At 32.7% G+C, this 27,891-nt stretch overlaps 3 protein-coding genes and 2 long non-coding RNA genes across 6 annotated transcripts; 2 read left to right on the forward strand and 3 right to left on the reverse strand.

The window, feature by feature from the left end:
- Positions 1-5,887: 5,887 nt before the first annotated feature.
- LOC146919698 (DNA-directed RNA polymerases II and IV subunit 5A-like) lies at positions 5,888-8,944 on the reverse strand. 2 transcript variants are annotated; one of them, XM_085713136.1, is made up of 4 exons: positions 8,821-8,944; positions 8,127-8,532; positions 7,927-8,040; positions 5,888-6,410 (listed from the first exon to the last, which is right to left on the reverse strand). In XM_085713136.1, the coding sequence occupies exons 2-4, from the start codon at positions 8,505-8,507 to the stop codon at positions 6,285-6,287; spliced, it is 621 nt and encodes a 206-aa protein (XP_085569262.1). In that variant the 5' UTR covers positions 8,508-8,532; positions 8,821-8,944; the 3' UTR covers positions 5,888-6,284. The 2 variants fall into 2 exon arrangements, with proteins under 2 accessions (XP_085569262.1, XP_085569263.1); XM_085713137.1 differs by having other exon boundaries at positions 8,127-8,540.
- LOC146919699 (uncharacterized) lies at positions 6,349-8,549 on the forward strand. Its single transcript, XR_015011587.1, has 2 exons — positions 6,349-7,218; positions 7,276-8,549. It is a non-coding gene; the product is annotated as an uncharacterized LOC146919699 (long non-coding RNA).
- A 5,116-nt stretch (positions 8,945-14,060) lies between the features above and the next one.
- Positions 14,061-15,958, reverse strand: LOC146919700 (DNA-directed RNA polymerases II and IV subunit 5A-like). The gene is made up of 3 exons (XM_085713138.1): positions 15,233-15,958; positions 15,025-15,138; positions 14,061-14,369 (listed from the first exon to the last, which is right to left on the reverse strand). The coding sequence occupies exons 1-3, from the start codon at positions 15,956-15,958 to the stop codon at positions 14,244-14,246; spliced, it is 966 nt and encodes a 321-aa protein (XP_085569264.1). The 3' UTR covers positions 14,061-14,243.
- Positions 15,959-16,753: 795 nt separating this feature from the next.
- Positions 16,754-17,626, reverse strand: LOC146919701 (uncharacterized). Its single transcript, XR_015011588.1, has 2 exons — positions 17,184-17,626; positions 16,754-17,049 (listed from the first exon to the last, which is right to left on the reverse strand). It is a non-coding gene; the product is annotated as an uncharacterized LOC146919701 (long non-coding RNA).
- Positions 17,627-24,867: 7,241 nt separating this feature from the next.
- On the forward strand, positions 24,868-26,443 carry LOC146919702 (uncharacterized). The gene is made up of 2 exons (XM_085713139.1): positions 24,868-25,499; positions 26,192-26,443. The coding sequence occupies exons 1-2, from the start codon at positions 24,909-24,911 to the stop codon at positions 26,273-26,275; spliced, it is 675 nt and encodes a 224-aa protein (XP_085569265.1). The 5' UTR covers positions 24,868-24,908; the 3' UTR covers positions 26,276-26,443.
- The last annotated feature ends 1,448 nt before the right edge of the window (positions 26,444-27,891 follow it).

A 27,891-nucleotide genomic window follows, 5' to 3' on the forward strand; every position in this document is an offset into this window, starting at 1 on the left:
AAATTTTGTTACAGTTATGTGCAAAGACAATATTTTTAAGAAGGGGAATTTTTGTAGTTTAACAATTTGGCAACTCACCAAGTACTTTGTTTTGAGATAGTCTCAAATTTGTTTGGTAGTCTTCATATTCATATCTTTTGCAAATAAGATTTTTCAAACGTAGAACAAAGACATTTTAGTCTTTGCCTCCTTGTCTTCCTATCTTTGTGGTTTTTAAGCTGTGCCATTGTATGTTTTTCGAGTAGTTGAAAGACTTCATTGTCTTCTTATACAGCCTCCCAAAGATCTAACTTTTCAAGACGAATAGTTATTCTTGCAGCCCATAATTTGTACTATTCACCATCATGAATTGTGGTGGTGATTGGTGATGATGTTGTTACAAATGATAATGTTTCTGTTGCCATTTTCATTTCCACAAACTCAAAGATCCCTCTAGCTGATTGCTCCTAGTCTTAAATTTGTTGTATCCAGAGGTACATAACCAAAAGGATTTGTTGTATTACAGCCCAAATTATAAGTCGTTTTTTGTCATTTTACACATTAAGAAATGTTGTTAGTTTTGTATGGGAAATGGAAATTATGAGTTATTGTACAAAATTATTCTTAATTAATTGTATGTGAAAAGTAACATTATTGGAGGGAGTATATTTTAAAGCGACTTATAATTTGAGATAATAAATATTGTAAAATGACTTATAATTTGAGACAATTTTTTCCTCCAAAGTATAACACCTTGTATCATATTACAATCATTTTACTACTCTTCATGAAGAGTTAAAACATAACTAGTAAGGTAATTAACGATCATTCTTATAGGATTATAAAGAAAAAAAAATCATATATAGCCTGTAGAAATCCTCTCATCATCTATGTTGCTTCTTGTTGCAGGTTTTCTGATGCCATTTTGAAAAAACATGTAACCTCCATCCACAACAATTGTATGCATAATTGTTTCATCCCACTAGTGATGAAGCATGAATGCTGATATCCAACAAAGTGTTAAATCGGAAACTATTGTGGAGTTATTTCCACTAAATCCTATTTTAGAAGGTACACAATTTGTATGCAACATATAAATATATAAGTATTAAACCTTATAATAGTTGATAGGGTAATTTTGTAACATTTTACGACTTTCTGGTTCAGACACATCTTCTAATTATAAGAAAACTACTAAAGAGTGCCGTTCTATATCAAAGCGGAGATATCTGAAGACTTTGTTTTGGTCGTTCCTCCTCAGTGATATTCTTCTTATTTCAACAACCATGATTTCCTTGATTAATCAGGTGAGTTCATAAAGTTTCAAACTTAATTAATGTTACCATGACTTGTTTTGTTTTATTTTATTTAATGAAGCAAAACAGAATCACACATTTATTTTATTTGTTTATGCTCTCTCTGTGTGGCAGTTTTTTGTTGTTATTGGTATTTTGAAGTTTGTTGCTTCTAGGGTTTTGTTTGGGTAAATTGTTTCTCATTAGAAATTTCATCTCTCTTCTTCCCTATTTGTTTTGACTCATGTTTGATGGGATTGTGTTTGGAATTGTGATAATTATTCTAGATATATGCTTGCTTGGTATGCCTGATCACTTTATTATGTTTCTATTTCTTGGTTTTGTATGGTTCTTGGTATGACTGCAAACATGGCACCGTTTTTCCGCATTTTCTAGCCAAGACTGACCATGCATACTTTGCATAACGATGTGCTTTAACCCGTGTTCATGCCTTTTCACTATTTTTGGGGTAGTCAACTTAGCTCTATATAGACTGATTAGATCATTGTTGCCTTTGCTTAATCTCTATTCATGTAGCTATCTTTACTTTGTTTTCTCTATATAGACTGATATATGTTCTTTTAAATGAAGAACTGAAATTCAATTTGACTAGCTTCCATATAATATTAATTCATAGAAAATGATGCATGTCACCAAATAAAGTATTGAAATTTAATTTGCCAAGGCTTCTTTAAGCTAGACAGAGTTTGCATCGGTTACTTAGGACTTGGTAGTCGATTATTTTATTTTACTATTTGATAACATTCGAGTCCATTCTATAGCACATATTTTATTGTACAATGTGTTCATATATATACTTTGTCGACAACTTCAGTTTTATTCAATCCCGAAGTTTTACTCCGATACTAGTATATGGCTTCATCCTTTGGCAGTGGTCGGTTAATTTTAAATTGCAGTCAGTCAAACGAGGACCCTAATCATTTGACTGATAGGCTAAACGCATTTGTTTGTTTAGTCAGTAGTCACGTCACGCTTATTACTTTACACTTCAAAAGTGAAAATCAAATAGTTATACTCAGTCTCATCTTACTTACTGTCCGTGATCAAATTTTTATATATAGTGAGTTTATGTCTAACTCAGTTTTTCCCTTTCCTTGCCACCACAGTCACCTCCTATTCCACCACTATCACCACAAATTCCTCCATTCTCGCCAGAACCAAGAAAAGAAGAAAACGTCATCGGAATCGCTTGCAGCATCTACAAGTTCATCATGATATGCAAAGTGTTGATTGGCCTCATATTTTTGTAGCAGTATTTGTATGTCTCAAGTTGGGAAAAGGGTTATAGGTATTTTACATCTTTTAATAGCACCATATTTTATCATTTTCTTATTTTAATTTCCTTTTTTATTTAAATCGTTTTACCTTTGAATGTTCTAGGTATTTTCTAGTTTTTTGATTCATAATTGTTTTCTCTCTTTGAATGCTTTATTTAAATCGGTTGGACTTCATTGATTTTATCTCTCGCCTCTCGGTTTTTGGTCCATATTGGATATGGCTTGGCATTTAGCGCATATACCATTCCCACACTTAAAATTGCAATAGCATTGGGGGTCCTTAAATCCTTTTGGTGAATGGTTTCATGCCCATCATTTCAATTCACTATTTATCGATAGATCTACTTTGGTTACAAGCTGTAGCAAGCTTTTCGTTTTGGGGCATGTTTCATTTTGGAATGTAGTAATTTAAAGAAGTTTAAGATTGGTTACAAGCTGTAGCAAGCTTTTCGTTTTGGGGCATGTTTCATTTTGGAATGTAGTAATTTAAAGAAGTTTAAGAAGAATGCTCTATGAGTGTCTCAAGCAAGCTATATATATATGAAAGGTTCCGAGGATGAGGAGCTTAATTCGATCATATAATGAAAAATGCTTACCTCTATTACATATCATATTCAAATATTTTATAAATGGTTTTTGTCCTGTCTGTGTCGGTTGTTATCGTGTCTTTTTCTTTTGTGTGTGTTCTTCAATGATGACTAAATTTATCATTGTCAAGGTTCATTCATATGTCGTAATAAGAATAGTTTGTGATTGGTTGTTACTAAATAGGTTGAAGAATCTGAGAAGGGCATGAAGAACACTAACTATATCATTCACAGTTCTCCAGGCCTGCTTCCTCCTCCGCTGTGCCTTCCTCTGCTGCACCTTCCAATCTTCATCTCCATGGCACTGAACAGGTAACATACCTCACATGCATTTGAATGGATTCCCTTTCAGTTTATAATGTGTCAATGAAGTATTAACTTATATCAACCGAGTAATATGCAGAAAGAGTGCAAGTTCTAGTTCATCTTAGATTCTTTATTCTGTGAATCTATATTGTGAATCAAACCCAACCTTTGTCAGTTTTCCCGAAAATATTTCCTTGCTGTTGGACAAGGTCTTGATTTCATACAAGAATGCTTTTCTATTTGGAGATCCTTTATGCTTTGAAAAATATTAAATGCTGTGTGTGCACAATTCTCTTCAACACCTGAATGATATATATTAGTTATTCAAATGGACTCTCACATAAAAATTATGCTTGATTAATTGGATTGCCTGTGTTCCCTGCATATGTTTTTACTCATGGGCCAAAATCCCTGCTACTGTTCTAACAAGTTGCTGTTATCTGCTAGCTATTAGCTGCATAATCCTATTTATCCTGTTTCGTTAATCAATGTGATCACAATATTATTGTGTTACTGAATGTGGCAGTGCTTGGTATGCTTGTATTATTATGGTTGTGTTACTGAATGTGGCAGTGCTTGGTATGCTTGTATTATTATGGTTTAGTGCATAACTAAAGACATATGTTACTTGATGTAGCTCAAGTAGTGCCATCTTAATAACAAAATCTAATTGTAATGCGTATTTTATGATAGATGGCAACAAATGTTGTGACTCAAAGCTTTGACCTGACTTTATAACTAAAACTTTCATTGGTATTTATGTTTGATGCAGTTATGAAAGGGAATTATGCCAAATGTTGTGTTTCATACTAGAACATCGATGACTACTCGGTTGAATTCCAAAACTAATTGCTCATGCAAAAATGATCAACAAAAAAAATGAATAGTCTACAATCCATGTTTCTATTTGCTTTTGAAAAACATTGGATTTGGATGGAATGTAGAAATTAACATTGTTGCTACAAGTGAAGAGGTTTGACGAAATTATCTTCAGGTACGATTTGACTTTTATAGGTTTTGTTAGCAGATTTACATTAATTTTATTTGTCAATGTTGCTAATGTATTGATGGTATGCTTATACTACTTTAGGCACATTATAATGCTTCTCTTATTCAAATGTAAGGGTGTGGCCATTCCAAGTTGGAAATAATTTTCAACAAAAATAATGCAACTGGGAGTATTTCATCATTCATCTGGCCAAGAATTGGAGCGCATCAATGCCTTAATACTCAGAGTGTGAGTCATGTACGTGTTGATGATGATAGTTCCGATGATGATATACAAGATGTGGACGTGTAAAGCGAAAAACTCAAGTAAGATCCCAAGAAAAAGGCTACATCATGTCAGATGGAAGATGCACTTGCACCCTGGGTTCAATTATTTTTGGCAAAAGTCGAGATGTATAGGGGATAAGAGTGGCAATGCTACTTCACGTGTATAATCAAGTTGTTCTCTTATTAACAATTCTTGTCCAATAGGCGTTCAAAGTGTCAAGTGAGCTCTTAATGACATTGTAAATTGTGTAGAGGGAAAAATGTCCTTAGGTGGTTTGCTCACTTGTTCCATCATTAATTGTTTTATATAGGGTGTTCGACATACAGTGTCTTCTTTTTTGTCAGAGAATTTCTCATACATGTATATGTGTTCGTCCTTTGTATGGTTGGTTAAATATCTCATATTTAATCATAGGTTAGAAACTGAGAATGGAGGAAGAGAATATAGAAATGAAATCATTTAAGGATCTTGGCTTATCTGATTCATTGGCAGAAGCTTGTGAAATCATTTTCTGTACCAACCCTTTTCTAAGGCTTTGCTATTCAAATAACTTGACCGTTTGAAGCTCTGTTTTGATTTGTAAGAGCATCTACAATGGCGATGTAGTTTCGTGGGTACTTATCATTCTTTAATAATCTTTTAATGATAGTACTTAGTAAACCACTTTAACCATCAAACCTAGTACTCTTAAAAATTTACTTTGACAATTTCCACATATATTTGTTTTGACAAAAATAGCTCTATAATCTAATAATTATATATCACTATATTTCAATATTTTGATGTTAAAAATGTGTGGAATCCTAGTACTCTTGTATGTGTACCACTCTTGTTTTCTCTGCAACATGTACTAAAGTTTTTGAAGTTAATCGCCCCATTGTGGATGGTAATACACATGCTTGGCTCGAGTAATAATTATATATTTAAGAACATCAAAATAAATTATGCTACTCCATCATGTCGGTTACATATTATTGTTTGACAGCACAGCTCTAGAACATTTATAAACCACCAGAGACTTGCAATTTTTTTTTTGTTTGTGAAATGCATTATAATTGTTTTGGGCAATGACGAAACAAACAATGAATATTATACGCCATAAGAGAAACCAATCCCCTGAGCAGCCATTCTTGGGAGGTAGGAGAATAAACCTAATCCAGTCAAGATTTTGATTATAATATATATACAATGAGTAACCATTTCCACTTCTTATACTAGTACTATCCGTCAATTGAAGTCTCAATAGTCAATAGAAATAGCTCAAATTTCAAAATACCTTTTCATAATAACATGAAATCTAGAACTAATCAATATTGCTTCAGGGGAATTTAGTCTCAGTAGACATGAGAATGTACTGTTCCCAAGCATCCATAATGCTCCATCTCCTCTCCTAAAAATTACCAACTTACTAAAATGATTCATAGGATCGTAGTCTATATAGTAGATAAACAAAGTTCCTTATTAATCTCAGACAAAACATGCCATGCTGTTTGTCACTACTCACTACCCATGCTTCTGGACTATGTTGTAGGGAAGAAAATCCTTATACAACAAATCGGTATGTAACATATCTTCCTGCAGTCTCACTTGGCCGGATTATCTTAACAACTTGTCCACGCTTCATGCCATAATATCTTGCAACTGGATCCGTCACCTGGATTCTAGGTAGCTGAGAAACAGACCATAAATATTAGATATAGTGAACCATGTCAGCATCAGTACAAATATTAGATATAGTGAACCATGTCAGCATCAGTACAATTTTGTAGTAGAATGATACAATTGCACATACAAGACAATATGCAAACAAGAACGGTACATCCATTAGACAAAGATTAAAGCAGTAAACACTAAAACCAGTAGAACTATCCAATGTAAATAGATTCAAAAGCTCTCAGGACAAGCGAACGACAAGGGTGACAAATCTGACAAACTTTCACTACAGGAATAAACAATGAAGAAGTTTTATTTGCATGAAATACAATGGATGCTAATTTTGCTTTTCATGCATTCTTAATTACATCCAAATCTAAATTAGAATCAGGAACTAGATTGTACATCATCATGGAACCAGGAAAGAAGAAAGGTTAAAATTCAGAGATGAAGCACGTGTGAGTGTGTGCAGAAATTTTTCAAATGCCTAGGTGAAATACTATTATATAACTTTACAAATTAAATAAATGGCTGGGATAAGTAAAGAGAATGCCCCAAAAGGGAAATGCTTTATAGCAGTTTGCTGTGATCGGCTGATTGTAGCTATTCATTGTTTATAGTCAGAGGAAAATGGCTGGAATAAGTATGTTGTTTCCCCTTATATGATAATAATTGTCTTTCTTAGCTTTCTTTAGGTGTTCACCTAATGGAATAGTTCCATCTAGTGATATTAATTGCAAAGGACATCATATATTTTAATTTTTACGAAATCATAGACTAGTGAGAGTGAGGTACAAATGATGAAGTTATATTTGAAGTACTCTGTCATTTAGGAAAGTCAGTATCCACTAACCTGAGAATACATCTAAAAGCTTAGACAGATCACTTAATTTTCTATAATTAATAGTATTATACACGATATTCAGCTTTAAATCACTCAACAATCTTAATGTGTACTACCAAAATCGTTCTAATTTCCAGACTTAGGCACTATAAAATCTGATTTCCTCTGAAATTTTTATGTCAGCTTGATGTTGCAGGGTACGCCGCTGACAATCTGCAACAGTAAGCTCTATCTAAATACTCACCCAAGTGATTATTTAAGACAATCAAAGAAAATCAATGAAAGAACTGGAGGGGGAGATATAATGCATGAGTTGAATAGGAAAGGGCTGTGGACCGAGTGGCGTCTTAAAGGATAAAGGGTTGGGGGGTTTGAGATGACCGATAGCGAGGGGAATAGGCAAAACTCTTTCATTCTGAAGTTAATTCACTATTTTCCAGATCAACAAAAACACTAAAAGAAAGAAAATAAACAATTTAACATAATGATATAAGCTAGAACAAAATCATCAAAGAGGAACTAAAATACAAATAACAATCCAACATCAGCTACTACAACATTAACAAAGTCCTAATAGTTTACATTTTCACTTTGTCCTTCCTTCAATGTTACAATGCCATCAAGTGCACTCATTCGATTAGTCACATTCTAAATAACACAAAATTTCCTCAATTTTTTTATAACTGACCTGAGTTTCTTTAACGGTGTATCTCTCGAGTAAGGTTTTCTTCTCATTGTCAGTCAGCACCTGATGTTTTGGCACAAGCACATGATATCTTACATTAACGAGCAATTCAGCCTCCTGCAAGCACGCACACACTAACAACAGTTACCTCAACCATTAACAATCACCACAAAACTTGATTGATTGATCGATTGATGAATTACCTGAAAAACTTCCAAATGAAATTTGGAGGCAATATCAGAGATACTGTTCCGTGCCTGGTTAGTAAGTCTGGTCTGGCAAACGATGATGGCCCTGTAGACATTCTCGGAGTTCATGCGTTTGGTGTAAGTCCTGAAGGTGTGGACGCCAACCTTGTCTTCCTCCGGGAAGAAGACATAAATCTGGTCAGAGGGATTGTCTTTTTTGGCCTTGTTGATGACAAGGTCTTCTCTCTTCATGTTCTCCCCATACTTCTCCTTGAACTCTTCTTTCGACATATTAACCTCAAAATCTCCAACGAGGTAATTCCTGTCATGAAGCATCTCCATCACCGTCTTCCGGATCCTATACAGCTTCGTTATTTCATCCTCCGAAAACACCATTGTGGAGTCGCTCTTCTAAGTCCCTCTAATAAACTCAAGTATGGCAAAATAAACAAATTAATCATAGCTGTTATGCAAATAATAACCGTGTAAATTTTGTTTAGACAACTACTGAATCAAATTAAATCACATCACATTATAATCGTAATCACTTACAAGTTGCAACAAGTATAGAAACCCTAATCTAGTGTTTGATTTTTTCAGTGTCTATTTCAATGAATGAGAAATTATATGAAGTATATTGCCACTAATTGCAGAAGATAGCATTCCAAGTTGGAATTCAAAAAGAAATCGGTAAAAAATCGAGACTTACGCAAGGGGAAGACGGAACGCGAAGGGTTTGAGTTGATAGTAATTAGGGTTTTGATGAATGAATGGAAGAAAAGTGATTGAAAAGATGCATGCGCTAGCAATCGGTTTTAGTAGTGAGATGAACTGCGTGGATGTTAGTACTATTTCAATATTAATGGAAATAGTTGGCCCGTGCGACCCACGGGCTTATTACTCTCTCCGTTTTAAAATAAGTGTCGCTTTAACCAATTACACACAGATTAAGAAATGAAATAAAGTTGTCAAATGTTATAGCAATTTTATCAAATTATCCTAATCAACTATTAGTTTGTTTTAATTAAAGAAAAAAATAATACTTTGGAAGTAGTGTAATATAGTATTAATTGAAGGATACAATTGAAAAGAAAAAGTTATTATTGCATTAAACTGAAAGTGACATTCATTTTAAAACAAATTTTTTTGGCTAAATCTACACTCATTTTGAAACAGAGGGAATATATTTTTGGAGTAAATATTTCTCAAAATATTTAATGATAAAATTGGAAACATATTAAGATAAAAAATATGATGCTATTCATTAGGGGTGTTCAAAACCAAACCAACCCAATAAAAAAACCGCAAACCAAACCAATCCAAACCGAAACCGCAAAAAACCGCATTTGGTTCGGATGAATTCGGATGACTTTTGCACTGAACCGCGCGGTTCGGTTCGGTTTGCGGTTTGCATCTCAGCAACCGAACCAAACCAAACCAAACCGTAAGAATAATGAATATTACTTAAATATGTACTAGCCCAATTACATAGCTCAAGAATAATCTCTTTTGATTCGATTTTTCCATCATTGCACCATCAAGTTCGATTATAATTCTTTTCCATCTCTTTCAATTCATTTCCAGTGATGAATTTGTTTTCTTTACTTCCCAATAATTTGTTTCATGCTTATGTTTCTTCTTAATTTTACCTATTTCGATATAAGTTTTACCTAATATTTTATCATATAAACATCAAAATAAAATGTCCTATGTTTATTTTGTAACAAGTTGGCAATATTAGAGTTAATGTAATATTTTTTTATCTCGCGATAAACCGCACAAACCGAACCAATCCAAACCGCATTGGTTTGGTTTGGTTTGGTTTGGATGACTTTTTAAAAATCAACCGAACCAAACCAAACCGCATGCTCTTTTATCTCGCGGTTTGGATGACTTTTTTGCTCAAAACCGAACCAAACCACACCGCGAACACCCCTACTATTCATAATGATTTTTTATATCTTCTACTCCCTCCCAATATATAAGACCTTTTTCTTAAAATAAAAGGAATTAAAAAAGTGAATATTTGTATTAAAGTTGTTTGTAATCACTATTGTTTTTACAATTTTATCTTTAAGAGAGAGAGTTAGTTTATGTTTTCCATATGTTATTTATTGCTGATTGAAAAAAGATGTATAAAAAATAGGGGCATGTATGTAAAGAAATAATTAATGTGGTTGGAAATATCAAATGTGTCTTATAAAAAGGAACAAATTTTTTTCTCAATAATGTCTTATAATTAAGGACGAAGGTAGTAGTATGTTTTGTCTCTTTAGGGCTGTCTTTTTCTCTTTCCAAAATTACATTTAAAAAGTGTAACAAACTTTTTTATTTATCCTTTAGAAAGTGTAACAAATTTTTTATTTATCATTTAAAAAGTGTAACAAACTTGATGAGTATATATATACGCTTAATTTTTTATTATCACAATTATATTCTTAAACAACTTTTTATATAATAAAAATTGTTGTTGGTGTCATAAAAAAAATAAGAATTTATATTATATTTTTTATTATATTATTGTTGTCATTAGAATAGATAAAGGTCATGTTAACCAGTGCCCACTGGTTAAGGAAGACAAAAGTGGAAATTTTAAATAAAAAAAACACTTTTTAAGCTTTTAATGCAATGACAGCACAACTTTCAATGCAAGATACTACTATATTTAACTCCTTAACTAGTGCCCCAGGGGCACTGGTTAACATTCGTTAATTTGATTTGTTATAATTTGAAAGAAAAAAAATCATTCTTCTGCTACATCAATTTGATTTAACTTTTGTAGGTTTTGTTTGCAGATTGACATTAGTCAATGCTTGTTAAAAAAAAAATTATTAGTCAATGTTGATAATGCATTGATGGGATGCTTATACTACTTTAGTCACATTATAAAAGCTTCTCTGATTCAAATGAAAGGGTGTGGCCATTCCAAGGCGTTGGAAATAATTTTCAACTAAAATAATGCCATTGGGAGTATTTCATCATTCATCTGCCCAAGAATCGGAGCGCATCAATGCCTTAATACTCAAGAGTTTGAGTCATGTACGTGTTGATGATGATAGTTCTGAATCTGATGATAATATACAAGATTGGAGCGGCTCGCTTGTAGTGTAAAGCGAAAAACTCAAATAAGATCCCAAGAAAAATGCTACATCACGTCAGATGGGAGATGCACTTGCACCCCGGGTTCAAGTAATTTTGGCAAAAGTTGAGAGATATAGGGGATAAGAGTGGCAACGTCGCTTCACGTGTAAAATCAAGTTGTTCTCGTATGTTTAAGATGTTTAGGGAGTTTTAGGAGGGTGCAAGCCTGTTGAGATGAGTCTCTCATTTTGATGTTCGTCGTTTGCACCACCGCTTATCATGTCGTTTGTCTTGCTTATTGTGTGTTGGTTTCTGGTGGGCCGGTTAATTTTGCTTCGAGACAGGGAGTCGGTGACTAGCTGCAATCCAGTTTGACTTGATATGGTATTCTCTGATGTACCGGGGGCGAGGGGTGCCCTGCTGATTTGGTTCTAAAGTCTGGTGGGCCGATCTTTTTTGATTCGAGATCGGGAGTCAGTTCTTTGGCTCAAATTGGTTTTTGGGCTTTTGTTTTTATGCTCTTTCGGTGGATCGGAGGTCGAGAGGTTGTGGAAGTTGCATGTTCATTCGGTTAGACGCTTTTCGTTTGTGGCTCTGCTTGGGTGATGTAGTCTGGCTGTTTTTTAAGGGGTGTTCTTTGGGGGTGAGTAGTGACGATGGGTTGTGGGGGATGTTGTGTTTTCAGTGTTTGTTTCCGTTAAGGTGTCCGTCTTAGGTGGTGATTTGTTTTGGTGGGTTATGTTCAGGGGCTTGTATGGTGGTTATGATGTACCGTCTATATGCGGCATCATTTGTATCTTGTTTCGTCCATACCTTGCGTCTTGCGGGGATGGCGTTTAATAATATTTGCTGATTCAAAAAAAAATAAAAAAAAAATAAAAAAAAAATAATATGTGTTCCAAGTGTCAAGTGAGCTCTTGATGACATTGTAAATTGTAAAGAGAGGGAAAAATGTCCTTAGGTGGTTTGCTCACTTGTACCATCATTAATTGTTTTATATACGGTGTTCGACATACATTGTCTTCTTTTTTGTCAAAAAATTTCTCATATATGTATGTGTTCGTCCTTTGTATGATTGATTAAATTTCTCATATTTAATCATAGGTTAGAAACTGAGAATGGAAGAAGAGAATATAGAAAGGAAATCATTTAAGGATATTGGCTTATCTGATTCATTGGTGGAAGCTTGTGAAATCATCATTTTCTGTACTAACCCTTTTCTTAATCTAGACAGCTTGCTATTCAAATAACTGAACATTTTGAAGCTCTAGGTAGGTTCTGAAATTAGTGTCAAGTGTAGTGTGTCGTGGTGAGTTTCTAATACACTTTTCTTACATGATTCGTTATACATGAATTTTATGCCTCGCTCAAAACATAGGTAATGTTTTTTTTTGTTTTGTCCAATGAGGCATAAGCAAGCATACTAAAAAATCTATTTTGATTGGTATATTCTCTTTTTTCTATAGCTTGTTGGAAGGATTGACCTGTTACAACAATCTAAGACAAAAAAGCCACCTCATATTATTGTGTGGATTAAAAATTTTATTCATGATTTGATAAGAGATAACTAAACTTATAAAGGTTCTGCATTTACAATAACGAGATTGAGACTCCTCTCAAAAAAAAAAAAAAGAACGAGTTTGAGACTGTATTTTCTTTCATTTAGTACTTATTATGGTTTCTATGTTGTTTTGAATTAAGCTCAAGTTTTATTTTTGACTAAATATACATGTTTTTTCCTTTAATGAATTTAGGTGAATCTTTTTGGTGGTTTTGCATGTCAAGCTAGAAAACTACCACGACCTTGATTTGCCTTAATTAATTAAACAATATTTTTCTTGTGAAATGAAAGACAAGTTGCTAGATGGACTATAGTTAATACTTAATATACATTTGTCAAGGAAGGAGTGATTTTTTTGTTTGATTGGTAAGAGCATCTACAATGAAGAATTTTTGTGCTTAACTGAGTTTTACATGTACTTGTCGTTCTTTTATAATTTTTTAATGATGGTACAAAATATTCATCAACTTAGCACCTCTTAAAAATTTACATGACCATTTCCACTAATAACTCTATTATCTATATTATTTTTTTTGCCAATAATAACTCTATCATCTATCAATAATTATATATCATTATATTTTAATATTAAAAATGTGCGCAATCCACGAAGAGCAATGAGGTATTGTTCTCTATAGGTACGACCTTACAACTCTTATTTTCTCCGCAACATCTGCTAAAGCTTTTGAAGTTAAATCACCCCATTGTGCATGGTAATACACATGCTTGAGTAAGAACATCAAGACAAAATATGCATTAAGAACATCAAAATAAATTATGCTACTCCATCATGTCGGTTACATATTGTTTGACGCCACAAACTCTAGAACAAACCACTAGAGATTTGCATTCTAATTTTTTTTCTGTGAGATGCATTATAATGTGCAATGAAGAAACAAACAATGAATAGGACACCATAAGAGAAGCCAATCCCCTGAGCAGCCATTCTTGGGAAGTAGGAGAATAGACTTAATTCGGTCACGATTTTGATTATATACAATTGAGTGTCCATTTCCACATACTAGTACTACCTATCAATTGAAGTCTCAATAGTAATAGTTCAAATTTCAAAATACCTTTTCATAATAACATGAAATCTAGCATGGAACTATCAGAAGAGAGCTCTTTACAGATAGAAGATTCTTTACCTTTAAACAATTTCACTAGGGAACATATAGAACTAATCAATATTGCTTCAGAAGGAATTTAGTCTCAGTAGACATGAGAATGTACTGTACTCAAGCATCAATATGCTTAGAAATTGTGAATGAAATCATGCTCCATGTCCTCTACTAAAAATTACCAACTTACTAAAATGATTTATAGGTCTATAGTCTATACGGTAGACAAACTAAGTTCCATTTAAATCTCTGACATTACGATCAATAACAACACATGCCATGTCGTATGTCACCCACTACAATAAAAAAAGGCTATATAATCACTATCCAAGCATGAAATCTGGTATATATCAGTAGGGAGGGAAATCCTTAGACAACAAATCGGTATGTAACATATCTTCCTGCAGTCTCACTTGGCCGGATTATCTTGACAACTTGTCCACGCTTCATGCCATAATATCTTGCAACAGGATCCCTCACCTGGATTCTAGGCAGCTGAGATACAGACCATAAATATTAGATATAGTGAACCATGTCAGTGTCAGTACAATTTTGTAGTAAAATGATACAATTGCAAATACGAGATAATATGCAAACAAGAACGGTACATCCATTAGACAAAGATTAAAGCAGTAAACACTAAAACCAGTAGAACTATCCAATGTAAATAGATTCAAAAGCTCTCAGGACAAGCGAACGACAAAGGTGACAAATCTGACAAACTTTCACTATAGAAATAAACAATGAAAAGAAGTTTTATTTGCATGAAATACAATGGATGCTAATTTTACTTTTCATGCATGCTTAATTACATCCAAATCTAAATTAGAATCAGGAACTAGATTGTACATCATCATTGAACCAGGAAAGAAGAAAGGTTAAAAATTAGAGACGAAGCACTTGTGCGTGTGCAGAAATTTTTCAAATGCCTAGGTGAAATACTATTATATAACTTTACTTTAGAATCAGGAACTAGATTGTACATCATCATGGAACCAGGAAAGAAGAAAGGTTAAAAATTAGAGACGAAGCACTTGTGCGTGTGCAGAAATTTTTCAAATGCCTAGGTGAAATACTATTATATAACTTTACTCATTAGATTAGTCACATTCTATAACACAAAATTTCCACAATGTTTTTTATAACTGACCTGAGTTTCTTTAACGGTGTATCTCTCAAGTACGGAATTCTTCTCATTGTCAGTCAGCACCTGATGTTCTGGCACAAGCTTGTGATATCTTACATTAACCAGCAATTCAGCCTCCTGCAAGCGCGCGCACACACACACACTAACAACAGTTACCTCAACCATTAACAACCACCATAAAATTTGATTGATTGATCAACTGATGAATTACCTGAAAAACTTCCAAATGAAATTTGGAGGCAAACTGAGAGATATTGTTCCATGACATGTTAGTAAGGCTGTTCTGGCAAACGATGATGGCTCTGTAGACATTCTCGGAGTTCATACGTTTGGTGTAAGTCCTGAAAGTCTGGACGCCAACCTTGTCATCCTCCGGGAAGAAGACATAAATCTGGTCAGAGGGATTGTCTTTTTTGGCCTTGTTGATGACAAGGTCTTCTCTCTTCATGTGCTCCCCATATTTCTCCTTGAACTCTTGCTTGGACATGTTAACCTCAAAATCTCCTACGAGGTAATTCCTGTCACGAAGCATCTCCATCACTGTCTTCCGGATCCTATACAGCTTCGATATTTCATCCTCCGAAAACACATGAAAAACTTCCAAATGAAATTTGGAGCCGATTTCAGAGAAGTCCCGTGCCGCTTTAGTAAGGCTGGTCTGGCAAACGATGATGGCTCTGTAGACATTCTCGGAGTCCATACGTTTGGTGTAAGTCCTTAAGGTATGGACGCCAACCTTGTCATTCAACGGGAAGAACACATAAATCTGGTCAGAGGGATTGTCTTTTTTGGCTTTCTTGATGACAAGGTCTTCTCTCTTCACATTCTCACCGTACTTCTCCTTGAAGTCTTGTATGTTAACCTCGAAATCTTCTACGAGGTAATTCCTGTCGCGAAGCATCTCCATCACCTTCTTCCAGATCCTATACAGCTTCATTATTTCCACCACAAGAAAGCACTGAAATTCCGAGGCACAAAATTCCTCGGAAATCGTCCAAATCTCCTCGGAATTCCAACTTTTTCCGAGGAACTCATGTCCTGGAAAAATAGTTGGTTGCAATCCAAATACCGAGAAAATTTCCGAGGAACTTTTGTTTCCGAGGAAATATGTCCTCGGAATTAAGATGTGACGGCTGACACCAAACTGGCGCTCCTGTTGTGGCTGACATAGAAGTGACTAGCATTTCCGAGGAACTTTGTCCTCGGAATGTATTATATTTAAAAAAAAAAAATTATAATTATTTTCCTGTTTCAAAATTTTAAATTTCAATAAGTGCCTGTTTTTAAATTTCAAATTTCTAAAGAAGAGCCAAATATTTTAAAATTCCAAATTTCAAAAAAGCGCCAAATTTTAAATTTCGAATTTCAAAATAGCAGTAGCACACATATGCATTTCAAAATAAATAGTAATCCTAGAAAAAAGGCTAAATGAGAGTACAAGTTACATTAAAGCTCAATTCAACAATACATATAGTGATAAAAAAAAAGCAAGTTAATCACAACTTCAATTTCAATATTGAATCAAGTGTATGAAGCTAATTACAATAACATTGCGAACAAAAGCTTGGCTTATACTCCAAATAGTTTGTATTTATTTTTATTTTATTTTTTTGAAAATTAGCTAGTTTGTATGTGAAAATATTTTCTTCACGTCAAATTTAATTCTTTAATAAATTAAAAATTAACATTATATAAAACAGAATGAAAGAATAGTGAGCCAAAGATAGACATAACCTGGTTAACTTTTTCATGAGTTTTCATTCATTCTTCTTAAACAGAAAGAAAGAATAGTGAGCCAAAGATAGACATGAGTTTTCATTCTTCTTAATTAGACGTTTCAAAAGAGAATTGATGCCTACAAATACAAAATCCAAAGTACAGAATAATCCTGCAACAAAACAACATACAGCCGAACCAGAAAAAGTACAACCTATAAAAACCTGCTAAAAAGCCAAAGGAACCACTGTCACTCAAACAAGCGAACCAATAGCCACAAGAAAACAGTCCAGCAAGAACAAGCAAAGGAAACTGACCAAAAACAGTCCAGCAACTCAGCTTGATTTTTTTTAGCTTTTATTGAAAGATTTGAGAAGAATCACTAAAAATATTTCAAAGATTATAAACCCTAATCACCAAATCATACAACAAAAGGATGAGAATACCTTTGAATATTTGATTGAGTTCTTCAATGGTTGTGTGACCCAGCTTTGGTTACTGTAAAGGAGGATTTGGTGAGAGTTCTTCAATTGTGAGAAGGAAAATTGCCGAGTTTGGTTCTGTGAGTGAGTGAGAAGCGCTAGATCTAACCTTGAGAGAGAGAGAGAGAGAGAGAGAGAGTGAGACAGAGAGGAATGTGCTCCCAAATATATCAAAATCCTTGTTACACGCTTTGAAAAGAATTTGATAATGACAACATGTTTTCCGAGGAACATTTTCCTCGGTATTTAACTTGGAAAAGCGCGCCACACTGACTTTGCAGGTAGAAGGAGCAGAGATTCTGACATGGACATACCGAGGAAAAAGTTCCTCGGAAATCCTTAATTTCAGCGAGAAACCATTGTTCCTCGGAAATTTTTGGTCGGAATACTCAAGCTTTCTTGTAGTGTTCATCCTCCGAAAACACCATCGTGGAGTCGCTCTTCTAAGTCCCTCTAATAAAAAACAGTACTCAAGTATAAATAAATAGGCAAAATAAACAAATTAATCATAACTGTTATGCAAATAATAACCGTGTAAATTTTGTTTAGACAACTATTGAATCAAATCAAATCACATTATAATCATAATCTCTTAAAACAAGTATAGAAACCCTAATCTAGTGTTTGATTTTTTCGGTGTCTATTTCAATGCATAATTTCTATATTAATCTTCTTAACTAGTGCCCTTAGGGCACTAGTTAGCATTTCCCATTAATTTTTAACCATATACATTAACTTTTTAACTATCATTTTATTTATACTGGCATTGGATTTCACATGGAGTATTATATACTATAATCCCAAGGACAGTAACAGGAACAAATCTGATATGATATGATATGATATTAATAGAATCTCATGAACAAAATCTGAACCATGAAGCACTCTATCACTTCCAAGTTCTAACACAGTAGTTTCCTTTTCACATACCCCCCATATCCCCACAAAAAACAGTATTAGACAGACACAGTATTACCAAGAGTCAACCGACCCTTGTAATCGCAGAAGATAGCATTCCAAGTTGGAATTCAATAAGAAACTGGTAAACAAAATCGAGACTTACGCGAGAAGGAAGACAGAACGCGAATGGCTTGATTAGTTAATTAGTTAGGGTTTTGATGAATGGAAGAAAAGTGAGTGTGTGTGAAAAGAATGTGCATGCGCTAGCAATTTATCAGTAGAGTGAGGTGAACCGCGTGGATGTCAATACTTTTTTAATATTTATAGAAAACTAGATCTGCAACCCGCGGGCAAATTATATTTTTAGAGTAAATATTTTTCAAAATATCTAATGATATCGAAAAATATCAGAAACGAATTTTTAAAAATTGGAAACATATTTATTATCTTTATATATACATCAAAAAAATGCACCGTTAAATCATGGACGTTGAGGTAATGAAGAATATCGTGCAAGATAGGTGGGAGAGCAAGAGTGAAGAGTCTACTTCAAGGAGGAGAGATTGAATGCATAAATTTTTAGTGAGTTTTAAGCCTAGGCTAAGAACCCAAAGTTCAACAGAGTCTATTAATAAACCCGCGTGATATGAGTGGTCATAAGCTTGGTGATAACCGTCAATATAAGATTAAAAAAAATTACCATGCGAAGGGTGACAAACAATGTTCAATTCTTTCTTTGGTACGAGTTGTATTAGTTATATGGCCAGACCATCCACTATATATATTGTGGAGGTTTGTACCAACATCTATTTTTCCATCAAATGTGAGCAGGTTTCCGATCTTTCCAAAGAAGCTAAACCATCACCACAAAAAAGGCTGGCCAATTCATATTAGAAGAAGTGTATAAATTGTATTTAACGGTTAGACAACTTCCTTAATAGTAAAGGGAAAAAAAAAATTTAGTCCCCAATTATTATTAATTAATCACAACCGTTATATAATTTTAAAATCAAAAGTCAAAATCTGGAGACAATATATACCTTATTATAAATATTTCAAAAAAAAAATATACCTTATTATAAAAAAAATACGGTATAAAATAGTTGTTTTTCTTGTTTGATTAAGTGAAGTAAGTAAAATAAGTTATAATGAGTGTATATGTGTATATATGAGACCGGCATCCACCTCATGGTCGGACCCATTTTACCATACATTAGTTTATGTACTATCTTTACCTTCAATATTTACAACAACAAAACAAATTGATCGAAGTATCGAACCCATTTAGCAATGCAATAATTTGCGTTTTATATATAAGGCTAATGTGTGTAAATACAAATGACAATATGTGTCATTAGATGGCGTGAGAACATATCCATTTTATCAAAACTCTTTGCTAATTTTAAAGTATGTCATTGTTGTTAATTCATTTAAAAATCACACCAATAAAATATCTGATGTGTGAAGCAAATTAATCAAGCAACAAAAACAACGTGAGTGAACAACGAGAGAGAGAGAGAGCACGAAATGTGTTTACCTGGTTCGGTTCAATACTGACTTAATCTGAGAGAGGGAGAAAGAGAGAGAGAGCAGCTCTCTGTTCCACTATAATGATGAGTTTTTTACAAAGAGATATCAAAGAGTTACAAGAATCAATATTCAAACCTAATTTTCTTCCCGTGACCAAGAGACTCAATCCTAATAGTGTTTCTCCAAGGTGAATCAATGGTGATTCAATCCCAACCCTATAATTTGTTGCTAAGAGAAAAACTCTACAAACTCTAGTTTTGTTGTTGACTTCTAATCCTTGTTTTTCTACTCTCTCATATTTCATCTGATACAAGATATGTATTTATAGAAAAATATAACTCATAAATTTGGAACGAATATCACGTTGGAGATACGTTTTTTTTTTCTCCTTGCGCAAAATATATTTGCATAAAAAATTTCTTTTAAAAATATATTTGCATCAAATCTTCTTTCATACAGTACAAAAATATATTTACTGTCCATAAATATATTTTCAACAACAATCTTCTGGAAGTACAAAATATATTTGAAACAAATCTTTTATATTTTTAGCAACAATCATCTTCATCAAATTTTGAGTCAATTTCAATAGTCATAACTTTGGTAAACCCTAATATCCAACTCACCTAAACTTTCGTTTATGACAAAAAATGTGCCATTAGATGATAATATGTGTCTCATTATTTTATTGTAAATAATAATAATGCAAATCAGGGCATAAAATTATTTTAGCTTTGTATATGTTTCTTGAAATAAAATAGTACAATTTTAGACGCAACACAGAAGACTAATTAAACTTAATAATTCTTATACAAATCATGCTCAAATGTGCTGTACATTTGAAGAAAGTTGTGCAAATGAAGACATTTCATTCACTAGAAAAAATTAAAAGGTTAGTTTAATTTGAACGCAGTAGTATTTTCAATGAGAACGATGAAGTCTTGAAGAGATGTTAACGCGGGTCTACAAGTTTGACCGTGCCAGCTTCCCTTTGTAATCTTCTGCACAATAATTGCGGGAATTTTTTTTCATTGGTTCATTAGAATCATTGCATAATGATATACCCCACAAATATATAAAATAACAACCCAGCTGCATCACCAACCAACAAATGAATCTATTTAACATAAATATATAAAATCTATTTACTCCGGACATCCCACTCCTCCACATTTAATATGTGTGAGTTCCAACGAGTAGGCTACTTAACAAAAAATATTTTTTTGTCATTTTTCCCATATTAGCTTATTAGGAAACTTTTGTGTTATTGTTGTTATTTTGTTTCTAAATGGAAAATAATAATAAATCTATTTAACATAAATAATTAAATTTAACGCTCCGTCGAATTGTGGTTCGTCGTTGAAGACGTCTAGTTCTTTCTACTTGACTCGATCTTTGTCGGTAGATTGCAAACTTTTAAATAAATTAACAGGACAGTTAAACAATTGAACTCGATTAGTTAATGAATTTCACTTAAATACGAATTGTTGAACATGAATTCAATTCCTGAGTGGAACAATTCTTCATCCGAATTTACCTATCTCCTGATCAAACTTCAAATTACCAAGACCTATTTTCCTAAGAATCGAAGGATGAACATCAAAATAAACAAGGAAAAGGACTAACATGACAAATCAAACGTTTAGAAAGATAAGACTAAGCTTCCAAGACCTATTTTCCTAAGAATCGAAGGATGAACATAAAAATAAAAAAGGAAAAGGACTAACATGACAAATCAAACGTTTAGAAAGATAAGACTAAGCTTAAAAGAAGAATATGATAGATAAACAATAAGACTAAGCTTAAAAGAAGAATATGATAGATAAACAAGTTAGATGACAAGTAACATGTCTTTCAATAACATTTCACTATCATATCGTAAAATTATTTCAAAATATATTCAAATATTTTAATGTTTATAGAAAGTTTTTTTTCATACTATATCATCTATACTAATTAAACCTTTACATATGATTAATTTTTATTCAACTTATGTACACAAATTATTCATTTAAATAAAGTATACTATAGAGTTTGCTAAAAAAAATATACTATAGAGAGTCAAATACAGTGCAACAAAAAGTTAAAATATTAAAAATTAAATCTATAAATACTTTATCTAAGAAAAATAATTGATTAAAACGTATCACATTCATCTCTATTTATAATTCTCTTTGACATTTTTCACATATATTAAAAAAGTTGATGATATGATTAATGTCAATAGTTTGTGTATAACTACTACTATTAAATTGTGTTTGTGTGTATATGTACTCAATTTGACAATTTATCTCTGAACACAAATTAACATTATAAATTAGGGATATATTTAGAAAAAATAATAAATGCATAAAATAATTTTCATTCGACTTATATTTAGGGGTAAATTTTTGTTCGAAATGTGGCTTTTAATTAGAGAGACTAACAAACCGTGGTCCCTGAACTATGACTCTCTCATCAATTTAATCCTAAAACCATAGAAATATACTAAGTAGTTAGTCTGTGATCTATTTTTAATTTATCAAGATAGTCCTTGAATCATTATTCTCTCTCTTATATTTAAAGAAAATGAGAGACTAATTTGATAGATCAATAATAGTTTAAAAACTACTTTAGTAGATTTATATAGCCTAATGACTAGATTGGTGAGAGAGTATAATAGTTTATGAATCAAATTGACAATTTATTCAAATAGATACAAAGGTGATACTTTTCAAAAGCAAAAGAAATAAGTGAATTTAATTTGCATAATGTAAAACTATTTTACATATTATCCAATAAATCTCATTTATACTGTCTGAAAAACATCTCATTTTTAAATATTTGTATAAATCTTTAACAAAAATATTTTTATAAATGTTTGAAGATTCAAATTACAAAGTAACACTATAATATAATTATATTTTCAACACTTTCTCCAACACACTTTTTTATTAGATAAAATTAATTTGTATCTCCTATTTAGGAAATGGATCTCACATAAAATGATGTAACTTAAGTTAATTTCATCTAATAAAATAGTGAATGTTATATGTTGAAATTAAAGTGCTTTTAACTTTTATGTTTAAGTTATGTTGAATTATGTAACATCTCATACGACTTTAAACATTGTCGATTGCCCCCACAAACCAACACAAGTCTTTTCAACATGTTTTCCTCACTCAAACGCTTTCGCTAAACTTCCCATAAGCTCACCCATTCCAAAATTTCTCCAAGTCACGCTTAACTGTGGAGTTCTTATGAAATGAGCTACCAAAAAGAAGATGCATCTAGATTTTGGTAGCCCATTTCTTAAGAACTCCACACTTAAGCGTGTTTGACTTGGAGCAATTTTGATATGAGTGGTCTTCCAGGAAGTTTTCCAGAAACCGTACAAATGAGGACAAAATACACTGAAAAAATTCGTATTGGTTTTATAGGGTCACTTGAGAATGCTTAAAGTCTTTTGGATGTTACAAATTATGCATGAAGTCCTTTAGTTTGATCATTAATGTTAACACATATTCCCTTCAACGTGATCAATTTGATTCTCCAAACTACTTTGCAAGTGAAAGAGGTTCATGAGGTTGAATATTTGGATAAATATTACCAGAATTTTTAAGTTTGAACATGTGCTTTAATGGTTAAAGAGAGCTTTAAGAGATACACCTTCTGGTCATTAATATAAGCAAAAATTTGATTTTTAGATTCATTCATTAAATGACGTATGTAGTCTTTATTATAGATTACATACGTCATTTAATGAATGAATATAAAAATCAAACTTTTGTTTATATTAGTGACCGGAGGGTGTATATTGTTTAAAAATTGTCTTATAAATATCATTTCTCTAACTTTTTAGCATATGAAACAGAAGGACATCCATAAGCACATTGCCCGAGGTGTGAATATGTGATTCATGACTTGTTTTTAGCAAATGATACATGCAATTATACCTATGTCCCTTATGCTTTTCTTTTGTTGGTCGATACCAAATGAAATGTCCCTTCTAACCAACCGTTGGATGTCACATGCGCCTACTGGGCCCCTTCCAGACTGGTTGAATCTTGAGAGCAGATTTTGAGAACTTACTTAACACCTACTCCACTCATAAATCATAAAAACGGTGCATAATTTGACAGTTTTTTAATCATTTAAAATTCTTTAAAACGAAAAAATACAGTAAGCATATGGTAATATTAACATCGGTACGTATTATTTAAATGAAAGTAGTAGGTATGTCACCAATAAAATACTGGATTTCCTTTTTCTTTTGTCGCTATGAAGCAACAAATCTTTGTTATGTTCCATAACATGGGTGCCGGTCACGAAAGATAGTCCAATTGATAATGAGTTGACTCTAATTTTGAAATGTGTTGGTTTAACTATTTTGATAGATATCCTCTGAGAAGTCATAAGAGGAGTTTGGGAGATCAACATGTTGATTTATGAGAAATTACATGATAAGAATTGAATATCACATCTTATTTCAAAATTTTAAAACATTGCGTTTATGAATCTTCTCGTATTTTAATAATTACTTTTCCGTTCCACATATATTATCGAATGAGTATCCAAAACTCAACACCTACATATGTGTTTAAAGAATTTTTAACATGCTCCCCCTGTCCCAATTTAAGTGAGTCTTTTGCTTATTTCACACATATTAAGAAAAATGTATTAATGAATGAGAGAGAAAAATAGTTTTAAGTGCTCTTGTCATGTATTGATGCATTTACCATTAACGTAAATGTAAAGTAGAATATATATTGAATTAAAAGTGATGAAATTAGTATTAATTATAGTTATAATTAGAAAAATTTAATTAATATTACATTAAAAATTGAAATGAGTCAGTTATTTCAAGATAATATTTTTTTTGCAAAATTTTCACTTATTATGAGACAGAGGAAGCACATTTGACACAAAATGATCTATATGTTTTATAAGTAGCTTCGATCTACCCTAACCTCGATGAGTGTTCGAAACTCAACTCAAATAAACGCTGTTATTTTTTTTATTAAAAAAACATATATTAAATAAACAATATGTGGGCCACAAAGTCGAAGCTTCTTTAGTTTACCCAAATAAGTTAATCCAACGGCTAGTGTTGTCCCATCTACCCGTGGGACCCACATCACCAGATCGATCCAGATGAATCAATCTAACACCCGTTGATCATTTTCTGACCAAAGAAACTTCCCTTCTATAAATCTTTCTGCCACATTTCTCAAACCTCACAAACACAAACACAACACAACACAACAAAACAAAAAAAAAATGGATCGTAAAAACGTTCTCTCACTCGCATTGATCTGCATTGTCTTCGCCGGCGTCGGAGGTCAATCTCCGTCGTCAGCTCCGACTACATCACCACCTACCGTCACCACTCCTTCTGTTGCTCCCGTCGCAGCACCTACCAAACCAAAATCACCCGCTCCAGTCGCTTCTCCAAAATCATCACCACCAGCTTCATCTCCCACCGTTGCAACTGTAACTCCAGCAGTGTCTCCTGCTGCTCCAGTTCCGGTAGCCAAATCTCCAGCAGCATCACCACCAGTCGTTGCTCCGGTGAGTTCACCACCAAAACCAGCTCCAGTGAGTTCACCACCAGCACCAGTTCCAGTGAGTTCTCCACCAACACCAGTTCCGGTGAGTTCACCACCGACAGTTTCCACACCTGCAGTAACACCAAGCGCTGAGGTTCCCGCTGCAGCTCCAAGCAAATCAAAGAAGAAGACAAAGAAAGGTAAGAAACACAGTGCACCAGCACCTTCACCGGCATTGGAAGGACCTCCAGCACCACCGGTTGGTGCTCCCGGACCTAGTCTCGATGCTTCTTCTCCCGGTCCAGCATCTGCTGCCGACGAGGTACATTCATGTCTCCTCTTTGCGTTTTTATTTTATTTTGTGCATGTTTGATATCAAGGTGAATTTGTCGAAATCAGTGTTTAAGTATTTGCATAATTGTAAATATTTTCACCGTTGGTAAAATTTTGCATCAGATCTGGAATTTATTATTGTAGTTTCAGATCTGAATAGTGTGAGACAAGACATTGAAATGCTAGTTTTCTTTGAGTTTAAATGTTTTTTTTAGCCGAAATTGAGAGAGACAGGAAACAGAGCACATTTTTGCTTCAATGTAGGTTGAATTTGAACTCAAATGTTGTCTTACTCTTATGTTGTGAACTGTGTAATTTTTTTTACACATTCATGCATAGGACAATCGTGATAGTCGACAACAATTAGTCAAATTAGGTATTTTATCATTTAGAAAAATCAAATTTGTATTTAATTAAAATTTAAACGGTTTGATCTCGATCTAACAATTATGATCATCCTGAATGCAAATTTAACTGCATTAACCCAATTTGGTTTTGGAAGTCCAAATGCCTACAAGAACAATATCTAGTAAAATCAGAAAATTTAACTGTTGCTATAAATGTATAACATGATTTTTGTGAAAGAAATGTATCATGTTTTGGTCATGGTAGATTGCCAATAGCAATATGAGAAACAAAATAATTGAGTCAATACTGAGATCTGAATTTTCTGTATTACAGAGTGGAGCAGAAACAATCAGATGCTTGCAGAAGGTGATAGGATCATTGGCATTGGGCTTGGCTAGCCTTGTTTTTATGTTCTAGACAAGAGATTTCATTGCTATTGTTACCACGATATATTCATATGTATCATTTATTTTCTTTTTTTGGCCCTGTCTTGGGCTAACATTAAATTTATTTGCCATTGTTTTTTTAAACTCTTATTATTCTATTACATATTGCCATTGGTGATGTTTTTGCCATTATTTTACACATTGGTTCTGTTTGCTTGTCTTTCTGTTTATGGCGTTTGTTTTCGGTTTTACCCTTGAGGTTGCTTGAAGGGGTAAAACAAACACCGACACAAAGATCCCTTTCTTAGTTTCTAGTTTGTCTTTAGCTAACTTCCTAGTTTGGTGGTTCTTCTAATAATGATATGCTATCAGATTATTCAATAACTTTAATAATAGTGGACAACAGATACCAAACATGTCAATAATTTAATTTCATTGTAACAATGCAGAAATTCATGTGAAATGAAATTAAGTTTAATTATAAAATCATCTTAAAACGTAAAAAAACTTTGGAATTATGCATGCACTTATTTTTGGTTTCAAATGTACTTTTTCATTTAAAGGGTGGTTCATGGTTATTGTTGTTAAATTATTGGATATTATTAGATGTCCTTTCTATGAAAACCATTTGAACCAGATTCCAAATAATTTTTTAAATCGAACCAAATCACGGATATAAATTTTATTTAATATTGTATTTTTTATTAGTATGAGATTGACACATGATTTTAACATTTGAATCGGGTGAACTTTTACCTCAATTAATCCAAACCTATAAACTGCATTGTGTATAATCCCTACCTGCAAAATTAGTAAAAATTTCATTTATGCATTACACGTACAAAAAAAGACGAAATTATTATTTTTGATGTGTTAGTTAAAATGGTTTATTTCGTGACAAAAAAAGGAAATTTTCTTGTACAAAAGAAAAACGACCTTTTCTCTGCATTTTGCGCTTAAAGTTGATTTAAAATAAACCCTTTATAACTGTAATTTGGTGTTTTCTTATGCCGATAATTACTACTCAAATCTTTTTCTAATGTTTGAGAGAATTTTTGCTTTTATGAATGTTTGAAATGATTCAGCTAGCCTTTCATAAAAAAACTAGTATAGTGACCCGTGCCAAGCACGGGGAAATAAAAAACTTTTTTGATCAAATGTATAAATTTTATATCATGTTATCTTAAAGTTATAAGTGTGGTTATAATTTAAATTTGATATGGAAAAAAAATATCATCTTAATTTTGTTAATTTTGTATATATTTTGAAATATCTAAACATTACACATAACGATTAAAGTATTTGGATTTATACTTATACTAATTATTTGTCGTATAAGATGTACTCATTGTTAAACTTAGCATATGTAATATTTTTGCAAAAATACGCCGACGTACTGTATATTATTATTTGTTGACATAATGTATTTTATTAATCAATAAAAACTAAAAAATTTGTATTTTTTATATAATAGTCAGTGTCAGATGTATACACATAGTTTGTGAATGCAAATGTTAAACTTTTTACGGGTGTGTATAAATATAGTTTGGGCTGCAGAAACACCGATTGTTATTTGTTTATATTTTTTACAAAACCAATGGTCTAATGTAAATATTGTATTTTAGGGTAACAACGATGTAAAAAAAA

The sequence above is a fragment of the Medicago sativa genome, chromosome 5 (assembly GCF_051527215.1).
Source record: "Medicago sativa cultivar Bolivia chromosome 5, Bolivia_mono, whole genome shotgun sequence".
Classification (NCBI taxonomy): domain Eukaryota; kingdom Viridiplantae; phylum Streptophyta; class Magnoliopsida; order Fabales; family Fabaceae; genus Medicago; species Medicago sativa.

Bases quoted from the DNA above. Each gene is read 5' to 3' on its own strand.
- LOC146919698 (XM_085713136.1), bottom strand. From the start codon at position 8,507: ATGGTGTTTTCGGAGGATGAAATAACGAAGCTGTATAGGATCCGGAAG. The intron at 8,041-8,126 runs GTAATTCATCAA...GCGTGCTTGCAG, and splicing joins TTCATTTGGAAGTTTTTCAG to GAGGCTGAATTGCTCGTTAA. The intron at 6,411-7,926 runs GTCAGTTATAAA...TCTGTTTCTCAG, and splicing joins ACACCGTTAAAGAAACTCAG to CTACCTAGAATCCAGGTGAC.
- LOC146919700 (XM_085713138.1), bottom strand. From the start codon at position 15,958: ATGAAGCTGTATAGGATCTGGAAGAAGGTGATGGAGATGCTTCGCGAC. The intron at 15,139-15,232 runs GTAATTCATCAG...GCGCGCTTGCAG, and splicing joins TTCATTTGGAAGTTTTTCAG to GAGGCTGAATTGCTGGTTAA. The intron at 14,370-15,024 runs GTCAGTTATAAA...TCTGTATCTCAG, and splicing joins ACACCGTTAAAGAAACTCAG to CTGCCTAGAATCCAGGTGAG.
- LOC146919702 (XM_085713139.1), top strand. From the start codon at position 24,909: ATGGATCGTAAAAACGTTCTCTCACTCGCATTGATCTGCATTGTCTTC. The intron at 25,500-26,191 runs GTACATTCATGT...TCTGTATTACAG, and splicing joins CAGCATCTGCTGCCGACGAG to AGTGGAGCAGAAACAATCAG.